The 15,462-nt window shown below is 44.1% G+C and overlaps 1 protein-coding gene across 5 annotated transcripts in view; it reads right to left on the bottom strand.

Annotated features, from left to right (window-relative positions):
• Positions 1–644: 644 nt before the first annotated feature.
• Positions 645–15,462, bottom strand: part of RNF24 (ring finger protein 24) — a 72,008-nt gene continuing 57,190 nt past the window's right edge. For 3 of the 5 annotated variants that reach the window (XM_070485624.1, XM_070485622.1, XM_070485623.1), the window contains 2 exons: positions 7,584–7,641; positions 645–6,815 (listed from right to left, as the gene is read on the bottom strand). In XM_070485624.1, coding sequence (XP_070341725.1) covers positions 6,535–6,815; positions 7,584–7,641 — 339 coding nt within the window. In that variant the 3' untranslated portion in view covers positions 645–6,534. Of the gene's footprint in view, positions 6,816–7,561; positions 7,642–15,462 lie in introns of all 5 variants that reach the window. The other 2 variants (XM_044747817.2, XM_070485625.1) reach the window with 1 other exon arrangement.

Raw genomic sequence — 15,462 nt, 5'->3', positions numbered from 1 at the left:
ACAAAGAAAACTGAAGCGTGGTCAGAGGAGGGACTGGTGGGGGCCTCTTGCTCAGGAGACTGAGGGGAGGGGAGCTCTCCAGGCTCCTGCATTAAGAGGTTTATGAGGTGGCCCAGATTTGGCTGTAGGCTCATGGATGGCCTTGGAGGGAGCAGTTTCCCTGAAGCCATGGGGCAGAAGCTGACCTGCAGAGGGCCTAGTGAGGGGTGGTGAGGAGAAACTGGCTGCCACAGGATGGCTTGGGACCAAGAGATGTTTTTTCTCCTTCTGTCAGAATAGTTGGTATTTCCAGCCCTGGGATATCGCTAGAGGAGTAGGGTGTGGGCTGGTTCTGTCACTTTGGCTGTCCTGAGCACCAGTGTCCACATGTGGGAGACTGCTCGTCTGTGTTCAGCTCCCACCTGCAGAGCTGAGGCCAGGGTGGCTGGTAGGGCCTTGGCCTTTCTTCCTCCTCCCTTGCTGTGGCCTGGTGCTCTCCTCATCAATGCTGACCTACACCCCACCTGTGCCACTGGAAGGGACAGGCCAGAAGCTCCTTCATCACAATCAATCATCTTGACTTTTCAACTCTTGCTGCACAGCCTTAAATGGAGTGTGGGTGACCACAGGCCCTCTGAGTTGAAGGGTACATACACAACATGAAGTGTTTTCAAAATCTGCTTTTTATTTACATTTGTTTCAGTCAATTACATGCATGTTTTATTTTTTAAACAAGAGTAATCAGCAAAATGCATTAAAATTTTAAAATAGCAATTAAATATACAAAAATATAGCTTACAAAAAACTGCGAATGTTTAAAAATATTCTGCTGCAGAATTCTTAGTGTACAAACACGTCTATGAAACCTGAGGCTCAGCATTTCATAAACATTTTTTTGAGGGAGTTATACAATATCTAGTGAATAAACCCCAATGGACTAAACAAGACTAAAATTCCCTCCTTCCTGGCAATGATCTGTCAAGAGGCCCAGAGACAACAGTTATCGGGAACACTCTCTTGGAAGACAGGGCTGTCAGCAGGAAGGACTTCTGACACTGGACCTATCTGCCCACCAGCTCTAGCAGGGCCTGGGAGGGGAGGGACTGCGCAGATGGCCTAAGATGCAGATCTGGCAGGCTTGTACTGGCACAGGGAGCTGAGGGAGCTTCATCAAATACAGACACGTCCCTTGACACGGGAGGGACCCAGGTTCTAGGTCCATGTCCTTGGAGCAAGGAGGTTATCTTCCTGATCCCATAGCCATGGAAGTGAGCACTGGATTGGTAAACCAAGAACACTGATGCTTGGTCTAAAAGTGGAGTAAAACTGTTTGCATCTTGCAACAATTTGGGCTCTAAAGCTGAACTGGAAAAATGACAGATTTGGTGAACAAGCCCCTCTTTCCTCCTGATATTTCCACTCATGGGAACACATTCCATAGCACGTGGGATCCTTCAATAATCTACCAAAGAACCATGACACAGCATTTTCCAGTTATTAACTGCAAATGTCACCAGAATTTAGACACGTTCATTCATCTCCTTTACTCAAGAAATATAAGAGCTAATGTGAGAGACACATTAACCCAGGGCCCGAGATCAAGTGACAGAAGGGTGGAGTTTCACATATAATTCAAGTTTCAGGTCAGGGGCCCAAGCCGCACATTTAATCCAGGGGAAGCCCTAGGCTTCTGCCCTGGGTGGCAGGACACCAGGGAGGTGGATGAGGACCGAGAGGTGTGAGTCCATGCCCCTCTCCCCAGGGGTGCCTGGAGGAAGCAGCTTTAACTTTCCGCTCATGCAGGGGCAAAAATGAATTTAGAAGAAAAGATTTTTTAAAAGATTACTGGTGGGGTAATTTCTGTTGGATGGAAAAAGTGTTCCAGTAGGAGAAAATTCTCTGGGAAGCATTTTCTTTTTAGTGTGTGCATAAAGAGTGGGGAGGGCAAGGGAGCAGATCCTTGAACTCTGAACATGGACATTCCGAGGAGACTGACCTCTTAGCAACGTCTGTCCCACAAAATAGAAGGATGCCTCAGCCTTCAGCTGCTGCTGCTTCTCAAACTCCTGCCTCAGAAACACAGGAGTTCACCTAAGAAACCATGACATTTGTGGCCAGACATCCCTGCAGAATGCTTGAGCCTTACTTGGAACTGGCCAAGATTGCGGGGGGTCGGGAGGCAGCTTGTCCACGCCCCTGCAAAAGTTGCCGGATGTGGATGAAGCCTGCACTGCTGCTCCCAGCTACAGAGCCTGCTCCTGAATGTCCTGTCACAGCTCAGAAAGCCAGCCTACAAACTGATTGTGCTCGTGTATTACCTGAGCATCTGAGGGTCAGGAGGGATTGCAGTTTCTGATTTGTATAGAAAACTAGACTTCCAGTATACTGCAATCAATAACAAATATGCCTTATTCAAAAGGAATGTGATTGTGAAACACCCCCAATTCTGGGCTCACCTTTTACAGATACTCTGACTTCTGGGGATGGTTCTTCCTACATGAAGAGGAATGCTCCTTGAATATACTTGTCTGGTATCACGAGTAAAAGAGAAGTATACACACACGCACATATACACACACACCCGTGTGTGTATCTGCTTGTATGTGCATAAATAATCTCGAAGGATACATAAGGAACGAACTTAAAGTGGGTGTTCAAGCAGGGAGAAGCTGAGCTTGCTGGAGGTCAAGGATGCAAGGGAAGACTAACTGTTTATGATTTGTGAACCATATGAAGGGATTACCTATTCAAAAAGTTAAAGGAATATTCAGCACTGAGCAACAAATTGGGGAACACTTTGGGCAAAGGTAGACGGAGATGACTAGGGAAGACCAGGAGAGGAAAAGGGAGCCAGGTGAACCTGGACCCCAGGGAGAGCCCCTGCGCCTTGGGAGGCTCATGCTGTGGTTCTGTTCTACCAGGACAACAGAGGAGCCCCGTGTGACATGATGTTGCCCAGTATCAGCAGCTCTCAGGACCCCAGGCCTACTGCCTGCTGTGGACATGGTGGCTAATCCTCACAAGAGCTGGCAAGGACACGGTTACTACAATCCCTGGGTGGCAGATAAGGAATCAGGCATTGAGAGGCTAACTTGCAGAAAGGCACATGGCTGGTGAGTGGCAAGAGGGGACTCAAATCCCCTCTCAGCACTTTTTCTGTCCAGAGCTCTGGGGATGCCTCCCAGTGTGTATTCATAATTCCCAGAAAGTCTCTCAGAAAAATAACTACTACAGTCATTCAGAATAGCTTAGCAAAGCAGGATCAGACCATGGAGATGACAGGCTTTGGAGTGGGGCTGTGGAAAGGGACAGGGCTCAAGGTCTTCCTCTGATGGATCTGAGGGGCTTGGCACTGGGGAAAATGATCTTCGTTTGTCAAGACTTGTCAAGAGCAGACTATTTGGCAATGGTGGGAGGTCCTGTATCCCTTAGGCCAGACTTTCCCAGGGGCCACCTGCTCCCATCTGGCCATTTCTGACTTGTCCTGCTCTCTGCCTAGGTGAGCACTGGCTACAAGGACTTTACCTGCCAGAGGTGGGCCTAACCAAATAACACTGGCAAAAAAAAGTGGCAGATGACAACTACTAATGTCTTACGCCTGTTCAACCAGGAATCAAGTCAGGCTGGTTTTGTTCTGTTTCTAAAGCCAGGTGAATTCAGCTGTACCCTTGGCAACAACTAGATAATGATTCAGCCACCTGTGGAGTCCATTTGGGGCTGAGTTCTGCTCTACTAACCCACAGCACACAAATAACACCTAATCTTTGAGCTGCTTAAGAAACATTAAGACAAAGTAAAAAAAAATCACCATGCCACCAGCCACTGGCCCAAGAGCAGACCCGAGTCCTCACGTGTCTACAGATTAACAAAAGGTCACCAACAACTCATGGAGACAGATGCAGACAGGGTGGCCTCAGTGGTCTCACTGTGAGGCCTGAGCCAAGAGTATTAAGGGATCCTTACCTCTTTTTTTCAAAAAAATTCGTGATGGAGATTTTAACCTTGTCCTTCACGCAAAACTGTGATTTTCATCAGAATTAAAGGAAGATGTAAATTAAACTCTGACCAACTGCAGTTACAGCGGTGCAGCACAGGGAAGTTCTGGAGGAGGACCCAGATGTGGGATGCAAACACATTCAGGTTGTTGCTAAGAGTCACAGGAACTACTGCCGAGTGACACTGGCCATGCTGCAGTAGGACACCAAGTCAAGAAATGGGAGATGACTATGAGCAGAACCACCAGTCACCACCCCAGCATCCAGCCTGACCTTAGCTTAAAAAGCCTCCCACATTCACAAGTGTTGGGGTCATGTTAGTGGTACCTTGTGAGGCAAAGCAGACCTACAATGGTGCACAGCATTCTCGAGCTTTCTTGTAATGGCCAGCACTATTTGGGCTCTGCACCTCTGGTCCAGTGCTATGCAATGACCACCTCAACTTGCCTTTAGCTGTGACACAGTGAAATGAATTAATTTGCCTCCCTACAAATACAGGGACTTTGTGAGTCTTTCTCCTTGGTACTGGTGCACAGGGACAGAAAAAGGCTGCAACTGAAAGGCTAAAATCCTACAAGAGCTGTGAGTCAAAATAATTTGCAGTATAGAGCACAAGAATTCCTCCTTTGAGGGGAAAAATTCTCTTTCCTATTGGAACCCCATAACAAGGTGACCTTTGTCTCAAGGCCATGCCATGGAAAGTGCTGAGTGTTGGCCATTAATGAGGATAGTCAGAAGCAAGCCTACTTCTGACACTGGTTACTGAAAACATTTCACTGTAAACCGAGTGTTCTGCAGCATTCCACTCTATTGTGCTACAAGTAGAGAAGGCAGAATCAGAGGGTGAAAGGTTGAGTGTACAAATGGTTCTTTCCACGGCGCCAAGCAGGCTAAGGCTTTCATAGAAAAATATTCCACACTTCCCTTGCCCTGTTTAAGAAGCAGTCCAGTTGGCATACCACGAATAGGTCACACATGGGAAACAGCCAATTCTGACCAACTAGATCTGTAATTTTCCAAAGTGGATTCTGCCCAGCACTTTTCTAGACTAATGGGAATTTTCCGTCTCCTCTGACACCAGCCACCTGAATCAAGGACAGGTTCCCTTTCCCATTCTAAGACGGCTGAGGCTAGATTCCAGAAAAAATTCCTGGAGACATGCCATGAACAGAGTAGCAAAGCTTCCGCCACCCTCCCTCCATACCATGCAGACCGTATTTCCAATGAAAAACTGCCCCACTCATACCTGTGGGATGGAGCAGAGGCAAAGCTGTCAATGAAGAGTCTACTCCTATCATGGAAGGAGGTGGAGAGCAGGGCTGTGGAAAAGAACTCTATCTGACCCAATGCTGCTTCATACAGCTAATTTATACAATATTCATGAATCCTAATGGACTCTGAGTCATTTCTAGAAAAGTTGGACAGGAAGAGCCAAAGAGCAGCATGCATTTCTCTCCTCTAGACACCTTCAATTAGTTATCACAAGTCTGAATACTGAGGCACACACCAATGGGTGAACAGCCCTGCAGGAGCCTCCTGAAACTATTTACAATTTCAAGTGGATTCCTGGCTTCAGAATTACATAGGGATCTTATTTGGGATGCTTTAAATTGTTAAAAAGTCATTTTCTCTTAAGTAGAAACAGAGATAGGGCAAGAGAGGGAAGAGAACAGAGAGAAGGAATAAGGGGAGAGGCAAGGGGGTCAGCATCCTCCTCTCATCTCAGCAGGCCAGGAGGAGTGGCCATTCTCAGAAAGACGCTCCTCTTCAGAGCCTCTGAGGGGCTCACAGAGGCTCCCACAAAAGCAGTGGGGCAAGACCAGTGGCTACACTGGAACCACACTGTGTATGTGAGGATCTGGGAAGCATCCTGACGCCCCCTGGGTCACCCAGGGACAGCATGGGCTCAGAGGCCCTCCCACTGCTGGGGCTCCTGATAGGTGGCTTGGCTGTGCCTCTCTGGTGAGTAGGAGGGAGAAATAAGAGGAAATGGCTTCTGACCAGGCCTTTCCAAGTGTACCTAATGTTTTCAGCTTAGGTAAATTGTTAAGCAAGTGTTGTGAACTTGAGGGAGAAGGAGTGACGAGGGGCACTGCTGCTCTGTTGTAACTAAAGCCCTTGGGTTCCAAGGTGGCCTTATCAAAGGAACATAAAGTGAAAAGCTTTGTTGGCACTGCCTCACCAACCACTGGCAACGGTCATGCTTCGGCTGAGGTAACTGCTGGTTGTACTTGGCTCAGGGGCTGTCAGGAGGGTTTGCACTGCAAAGGCATGCAGGGTCTGCAGAGAAGCTCATCTGTCCAGAGGGTGGGGGGTGGCTTTAAAGACCTGCCATCAGTTCCCTTCTCTAACACTTGTGTTTATCTTCCCTTCTGCTTGATAAAGATTCACCTTGAAATGGAGATAAGTGTCTGGGAGACAGAGTGCAATGGAGTTAGCAAGAGACCCTCATGAAGTTTCTTGAGCCAAACCTGTAGGCTCATCCACTCCTCTTCTCTTGGCATGGGGTAGTGTCAGCGTGCTTTGGTTATCACAAGACCCAGAAGTCTGGATTCCCAGTTTAGCTGGCCCAAGAGTTCTTCATGAGGCAAAGGAAGTGGCAGCTGGTGCCCCAGGTAGAGCAGCCAACACAGAGACCGCTTGTGTTCCTCCTGGCTCCACATGGACATTGGATCCCCCAACAGTTTGATCCTTGTGGTAAGCTATACAATGTTTTCTGCCCCGGGTAGGGGCCCCTGTGGGGGTCCACGGTCCTGCTTACTATGCAACTGGGCGAGCTGTAGAACTGGCATGTTGCACAGTGGACACACTTTCCGAACCTCCAGCCACTTAATAAGGCACCTGCAGAATGAAACACCACAGGAGGGAAGACGTCAGTCCCATGCTCTTGGTACTCCCAGCCCACTTGCCTCACATGTTGAACACATTTGTTGCCCAGAGCCAGGGGCTGGTGTCAACAGCCAGGTCTTGAGGAGCTCCACCACTAGGCAGAGAACACATTTTTCCCTCTGGAGGAACCAGGGCCTCCAAGCTTCCAAACGGTGACACTAAGAAGCTACAGTCGGCATGCTATACTACACTCAGTCATCCATGACTTCTTAAAGAATGAAGTACACTGGGGAGGGTGGTGGGAAGTAGGGGAAAGAAAATTTTCTAATAGAAATACAAAACACAAAATTGCAAGAGAAGTGAGGAGGAGATGGCCCCACACTACCATTTACATTCAGACTTTTATTTTGATTTAAAATAACTAAGGTTTTGATTAAAATAAGTTCTTAGGAATGGAAGCTGTCATTGGAAAGTTCTAGTTAAATAGCTGTTTATAGCCTGGGCTCCAAGGAGGTATGGGTTCATCTGGCTCTCTGCTCGAAGAAGTACTGCCGTGGTGGTCATGTTCCGGACATCACGTACACGCACGCGTGCGCGCGCACACACACACACCCCCCTGTAGTGTGTTCTCAGCTTTCTGCATTATAGACCAATCAGGAAGCCATGCAGCTTGTCAGGCACTGGCCCAAGCCCACAAGTAAGTTGGTCGATGTGCCTCAAATTCAGGTCCCCTTAAATAATTCCACACCAATACTCACTTTCTGTGGAAGGCATGCTTACATGGACAAATCCCCAACTCATCTCGAGGCTTGAAGTCTTCTAGACACACTGCACAGAGCTGAAAGACAAATTCACAGTTGAGGCAAACTGTCTACTCTCCATAGGCCACAAAGTAAAGTGCAGGCCCCTGAGGCCCAGCTATCTGAAGGGACTTGCAATGTCCCACAACTCGTTAAGTGAAAGAAATAGGCTCAAATAGGGTGAGGTCTTCCGAAGTCTCCTACTCTTCCTGTCGTACGTCTTCAAGATGGAGAGCAGACAGAAGAAAGAAAGTAAGAGGCAGTTTCCTTTACTTCAGTGTCAGAAGAGTCTGACTTAGGTTTATTCTCACTACATAGGCTGAACCTAATGTAATTTTCCTGTGGTGTGTTGAGGGGCTGACTTTCTGCTCAGCACCACAGCTCCTGAAGGGGACTGCTCATGTGCTGGGGCGGGCCCTGGGGCTCTCCATTCTCCAGTTTTCACAACAAGCAAACTATAAACCACAGCACAGTCTGCAGTAACATGCTTTTTACATGGAGCCCCTCACTTTGGCACTGTCCTTCTGTCAGTGCTTGTCTTTGTCACATAAAAAGTTATTCAAGGGTCACTGAATTTAAACTTATGTACAGATAGGGCGAGGAGTGCTCTCTGACATGTGGCTAGGCTCCACTGCTTGTGGAGCCTTCTCCTCCACATCCAGATGCTAAGTTCCAACAACTACTTCTTGGGCACTTACCAGTGCCCAGAGACACCAAGTATCATTGCATTTACCCACTTTACAGATGAGAAAACAGAAGCTCAGAGCAGTAACCATGTTGCTGGAGGCTAAGCAGTTGCTGAGTAGCCAGGCCTGGCTGGGGACCCAGGTCTGTTGCACCGATGTACTGCTGTACCACTCTGTCTCTTGCCCAAAGCCTGAACTCCTCCTTGCTTGCTTCCCTGTCCATTTCTAGAGATCCTGTTTCAACCATCACGTCTCTTGCCCAAAGCCTGAACTCCTCCTTGCTTGCTTCCCTGTCCATTTCTAGAGATCCTGTTTCAACCATCACGTTTCTTGCCCACACTGCTGACATGGCCTTCCTGGCACCTGTTTCTTAACCTATAACATGTAATTCAGTCTTCTTAGGTTGTGTAACAAGGACAAGTGGCTCTTGGTGCCCTGTGGCCAGTTCTGTGGATGTTGGTCTTCCAACACCCTTCTCCAGGGAGCTCTCAGGGCCTTGTGTATACAGCAGATGGGATCTTCACAGGAGGAGGAGAATGGATAACTGTCTTGTCAGATTCAGCATTACTGCCAAGACAGCAGGAGAGTAGGGAGGAAGGCAGGACAGGCGGCTGGCCTTGGCTCAGACACCTACTAGCTGTGTGACCTCTGCTATCATGATGCCTCTTAAGCTCTGTTCTTTCATCTGTAAAATGAGAACACTACCTGCCCTGCCTCCCTCACAGGACTGTCATCAGCTCAGGCTGGGGGGCACGGCTGAGGAGGCAGTAAGGCAATCAGTCTACCAGTACCAGTTGCTTTTATTCATGTTTAAATGTTGTGATGGGAACACAATTTTCAAGCCCGGTTTTGTTTTCTGCAAGTAGGCTGAGAACAAGCTGGGAGTAAAGATGAGAAACTAGCAGTTCCAGCCTTGGGGAGATCTTTTGGGCCTCAGCTTCTATAAAGGGGAATGATGTTTCCACCTCTTAGACTGTGTGAACGGGCCCTCTGGCCTTGTAACACCCAGCTTCTCTCCCAGCATAGCCTTCTCCTGAGACAGGGTCAGGGCTGCTGGCTCTGCCCTCTGGAGATTCAGTGTTGATCCTACCAAATGGCAAGAAGTTGGACAAATCTCTCATTTTTATTTGTTTAGTTTTCCAGGCAAAATTAGATTTATAGCCTTTTGAAAATGGAGTTACCATTAATGGTTATATTGTGCTATTATGTTCTTCTTAAATTCTAAAATCATAGTCACCTGAAAAAAAAAATAAGGCAAATTCTGACATTTTAATTGCTAAAGGCAACCAAAAGCCAAGGGCAATCACGAAGAGAAAAGTCTCAGCTCTGACTTCTTAGAAGTTCCCTGAAGGGTCAAACTAATTTTACAACTTTACAGATCAGATTTTGCAAATAAGCTTTACTTTCCAGTATTTCAACAACAGATTATTTCTCCAGTGTGACTTCCCCTCCCTTTTTAAAAATGGAGATAAAATTCACATACCATAATATTCACCTCTTTAAATTATACGATTCAGCAGTTTTTAGTATATTCAAAGAGTTGTGCAACCATCGCCACTATCTAATTCCAGAACATTTTCATCACCTGCTCTCAAAAGCTCACACCCATAAGCAGTCACTCCCCATCCCACCTTCTCCCCAGTCCCTGGCAACCACTAATCAACTTTCTGTCTTGATGGATTTCTTTCTTCTGGTCATTTCCAGAATAGAATGGAATCATGAAATGGCATCATACAATACGTGGTCTTTTCTGTCTGTCTTCTTTTACATAGAATGATGCCTTCAAGGTTTATCCATGTTGTAACACAAATCAAAACTTCCTTCATTTTTATGGCTAAATAGTATGCCATTACTTGGATACCCCATATTTGTTTATCCATTCATCTGTTGATGGCCAATTGGGTTGTTTCGACCTTTTGGCTATTGTGAATAATGTTGCTCTAAACACTGGTGTACAAGCATCTGTTTGAATTTTCAATTGTTTGGGGTATAAACCTAGGAGTAGAATTGCTGGGTCATATGGTAACTCTATGTTTAACTTTTCGAGGAACTACTAAACTGTTTTCCAAAGTGGCTGCTCCACTTCACATTTCCACCGGTGTGTACAAGGGTTCCAATTTCTCCATATCTGATCATTATTATTGTCTGTCTTTTTCGGTTATAGACATCCTAGATGGTGTAAAGTGGTATCTTCTTGTGGTTTTGATGTGCATTTCTCTAATGACTAATGATGTTGTGCTTATTTGCCACTTGTTTATCTTCTTTGGAGAAATGTCTATTCAAATCCTTTGCCCATTTTTCAGTTGGGTTATTTTTGTTTATATTATTGAGTTGTAAGTGTTCTTTATATATTCTAGACACAAATCCCTTATCAGACAGCCAACTGATTTTGACAAAGGTGCAAAAGCATTTCAATGGAGGAAGGACAGCCTTTCAACAAATGATATTGGAGCAATTGGACATCCATAGGCACCAAAAGCATGATATGACCCCTAAAGCATAAGTGACCAAAGAAAAAAAATTGATAAATCGGGCTTCATCCAATTAAAAAAATTTGTTTTGAAAAAGTCTCTGTTGGGTTGAAATGACTGGGATAAAATATTTGTAGATCTTTTTATTTTGTAGGCATTTTATTACTGAGTTGCGCGAGTTCATATATTCTGGATACTATACTCTTATCGGAGATAAGATTTGCAAATATTTTCTCCCTCAGGGTTGTCTTTTTACTTTCTTGATAATGTTCTTTGAAGCATGAAAGTTTTTAACTTTGATGAAGTTCACCTTATCTATTTTTTTCTTTGGTTGCTTGTGCTCTAGTTGTCTATCTAAGAAACCACTGTCTAATCAAAAGCCATGAAGATTTATATCTAGGTTTACTTCTAAGAGTTTTGTAATTTTAGTCGTTACATTTAGGTCTTTGATCCATTTTAAAATTAATTTTTGTAAACAGTGTGAAGCAGGGCTCCAACTTCATTCTTTCGCATGTGGATATCTAGTTATCCCAGCACCATTTGTTGAACAGACTATTCTTTTCTCATTGACTTGTCTTGGCACCTTTGTTGAAAATCAGTTGACCATAAATGTATAGATTTATTTCTGAACTCTCAATCATATTCCATTGATCTGTATGTCTATCCATCTGCCAGTATCACACTGTCTTAAATACTGTAGCTTTGTGGCAAGTTCTGAAATTAAGAGGTGTGAAGTCCCCCAACTCTCTTCTTTTTCAACATTGTTTTTGGCTTTTCTGGGTCCCTTGCATTTCCATGTGAATTTTAGGATCTGCTTGTCAATTTCTTTTTTTTTTAAAAAAAAGGCAGCTGAGATTTTGATAGGGATTGTGTTGATTCTGTAAATATTTTGGGGAATACTTCCATTTTAACAATAGTAAGTCTTTCAAACCAAGAACATGGGATGTCTTTTCATTTATCTAGGTCTTTAATATCTTTCAATGATGTTTTGTAGTTTTCAGGATACAAGTTTGAGCTTCTTTTGTCAAATTTATTCCTAGGTATCTTATTCTTTTTGATGCTATTGTAAATGGAATTGTTTTCTTAATTTCATTTTTGGATTGTTCATTGCCAGTGCATAGAAATACAGCTGATTTTTGTATATTGATCTTGCATCCTGGAAATTTGTTGAACTCATATATTAGCTCTCATGATTTTTGGTGGATTCTTTAGGGTTTTCTGTATTTACAAAATCACGTCATCTGCAAATATAGTTTTACTTTTTCCTTTCTAATCTGGATGCCTTTTATTACTTTTTCTTGTCTAACTGCTCTGGCTAGACCCTCAAGTACAATATTGAATAAAGTGATAAGAGTAGGCATCCTTGTCTTGTTCCTGATCTTAGGGGGAAGAGCTTTTAGTCTTTCACCATTAAGTATGATGTTAGCTGTGGGTTTTTCATAGATGCCCAAATTGTCAAGTTGAGGAAGTTCCCTTCTATTCCTAGTTTGCTGAGTGTTTTTATCATAAAAGAATGTTGAATTTTGTCAAATGCTTTTTCTCCAACTGTTGAGGTGGTCATGTGTCCCCCCTTTATTCTCTCAATAGGGTGTATTACATTGACTGATTTTCCTTTGTTGAACCAATCTTGCATTCCTGGGATAAATTCCATTAGCATATGGTATATAATCTTTTTTATAAACTGCTGGATTTGGTTTGCTTGTATTTTGTTGAGGATTTTTATACCTATATTCATAAGGGATATTGGTTTGGAGTTTTCTTTTTTTGTGACGTCTTTGCTCTAGATATTAGGGTAATACCAGCCTCATAGAGTGAGATACGAAGTGTTCCCCATCACTCTTCATTTTTTGAAGTCAAAGAATGGATCCTGTGATAACGTCAGCCTTGTCAGAAGCTGGGTTAGGAACATATATTTACTGACTAGTCAGTCTATAGATATTTGAGTTTGTTTTACACATTAAAAGTTGCAAAGGTCCTTAATTGATGGCATCTGCAGAGAGTAGCAGGAAGCTGGGTCAAGTTGCTCCAAAGTAATTTTTTGTAGCTTGGGGAACAGAAGCTTCAAGTCTTTGGGAGTAGTAGGGGCATCACAATATGATGGCTCTAGACTCAAACAGATAGGGTGACATTCTTTTCCCACACTCAGAAGCTGGATGATGTGTCCATTCTACTCAATTTTCTTAAACTCAATTTCCACAAATGCAAAATAAAGAATTATACTTACCTTCTCTAAATTTTTTGAAGTTTAGTTCCCCTGCTCCTAAGACAATTATATGAAGAAACAGACATCTTGGTAATATTGACACCTTGTATACATGATTCCATATACTTTACACTGAGATTATACCCATAAATAAAACAAATTCAAGGGAAAAAAATGACTTTACAGTGACTACAAATGTACACTGGAAAGAGGCCTAATTTTCTAGTATTCACAGAGTGCATGACCTCTAAAATGTCCAAGAAGTAAGGATTTGATAAATTTACCTCAAATGCAAACTAGGGAATAGAGAATCATGTAGGGAAGACGTCACACAAGAAAAATGACCCACAGCTCAGGTGATTTACTTAAAATGGTTTTCTTTTAAATAGATAATCATTCTATGATGGTGGTAGTGGGCACTCATTATTATGCTTTTCCTTGAATGGTTATGAGGATATCACATCATCTCCAAAGGCAAAAGATACCCTTTGAGAGCTATGAGAACAACCTAAGGATGCGTGTGCTACTCAGGGAAGATCCCACTTTTTTAATAGCTTTTTTTTAAAAAAAAAAGATTGGCACCTGAGCTAACATCTGTTGCCAATCTTTTTTTTTTTTCCTTCTTCTCCCAAAAGCCCCCCAGTACATAATTGTATATTCTAGTTGTAGATCCTTCTGGTTGTGCTGTGTGGGATGCCGCCTTAGCATGGCTTGATGAGCGGTGCCTTGTCTGTGCCCAGGATCCAAACCGGCAAAACCCAGGGCCACTGAAGCGGAGCACATGAACTTAACCACTTAGCCACAGGGCCGGCCCAAGATCCAACTTTTTTGTTCCAAAGAAGTACAGTGGGCCATGAATACATGGCCCTCATGTGTTCATGTGCTCGGCCCATTACTGTACTGCCTCACTGACTTGGGACCTTCTCTCCCATGGGACCAGTATTCCTTGAGGGAAGGGAGGGACTATACTCTGCCCACTCAATCTCTAGGGTCCTATATATTGTCAGCTTCCTACATAGGATTTGTTTTTAACTATTTTAACAATTTAAAACTGGGACAAACCTCAATTGGGCTCCAAAAATTTGCATACTAATTTAAAAATAGAATTCAGGGGGGCCAGCCCCATAGCTGAGTGGTTAAGTTCGCACGTTCCACTTCAGTGGCCTGGGGTTTCACTGGTTCGGATCCTGGGCGCAGACATGGCACCACTCATCAAGCCATGCTGAGATGGTGTCCCGCATGCCACAACTAGAAGGACCTAGAACTACTGTGTACAACTATGTACTGAGGAGCTTTGGGGAGAAGAAGAAGGAAAAAAAAAGATTGGCAACAGATGTTAGCTCAGGTGCCAATCTTAAAACAAAAAAAATAAAATAAAAATAAAATCCAGGAATGTGATTTATAAGAAGACTGATCAATAATCCTAGCAAGACTGAGTGGGTTTAAATCTCCTCCTACGTAAGTAAGGGATGTGGCAAAACTGCACCACCAGAGCTACCTCCTCACTGGAGCAAAGGGAAGGGGATGAACCTGTGGGGAGGTGAGGAGAAGGAAAAGATGTCCTTAACTCCACTTTACACAGGGGGCAACTCTGATGGGGTTACCTTTCTGCAGTCTCTTCCTGTGGAAAGTAGGGCAGAACAGGGCCACAGCATGTCTGCCACATGAGTCCTTATCCACTCCCTGCCTCACCCAGGAAAACTGACCGTAAGACGGCTCTTCCTGGTCCTTGTGCAGCTAGGATCCCAGATGCTCTTGAGATATAGAGGGGAGCCGGTTCTCCTTTCCTTTCTGTACATACAGTCAATACCGCCCGAGGAAAGAGGGAATGGACCCAAACTTGTTCGAATTCAAAAGGTATGTGAATGGCTGTACCACTGTACTGTGGATGTGGGCTCAGGGTTCTGCAAGGCTATGCATGCTCTGACTGGCCCATATGGCCACGGCAGGTGGATGAAGCCTTCTCTGGTGGGGTGGCAGGATAGAAAGAGTGCAATGTAGGAAAAAAATTTCAGGAAATAATGGCTGAAAATGTCCCAAGCTTGGTGAAAGACAAACCTACAGATTTATGAAGCTTAGGAAATCTCAAGCATGATAAATCAAAAGAAATGCACACCATATCATAATCAAACTGCTGAAAACTAAAGACAAAGAAAAAAGTCTTAAAAGCAGCCAGAGAAAAATGATGCATTACTGATAGGGGATTGATCAATGATTCAAATGACTGTGAATATCTCATCAGAAACCATGGAGGCCAGAAGGAGATGGCACGTTTTTAAAGTGCTGAAAGAAAAGAACTGTCAACCCAGAGTTATGAAGTGAAATAAAGACATTCTTGGATAAAGGCAAAGTAACAGAATTTATAGACAGTAGATTTGCTCTGAAAGAGTAACTAAAAGAAATTCATCAGAAAGAAGGAAACTTGGAATAGTGGGAATGAAGAGCAACAGAAATGGTAAATATCTGGATAAATATAACAGACTATTCTTCCTCTCTTAA

The sequence above is a fragment of the Equus asinus genome, chromosome 15 (assembly GCF_041296235.1).
Source record: "Equus asinus isolate D_3611 breed Donkey chromosome 15, EquAss-T2T_v2, whole genome shotgun sequence".
Lineage (NCBI taxonomy): Eukaryota > Metazoa > Chordata > Mammalia > Perissodactyla > Equidae > Equus > Equus asinus.
The sequence above is the reverse complement of the archived record's forward strand: the minus strand, read 5'-3'. Positions and strand labels throughout refer to the sequence as shown.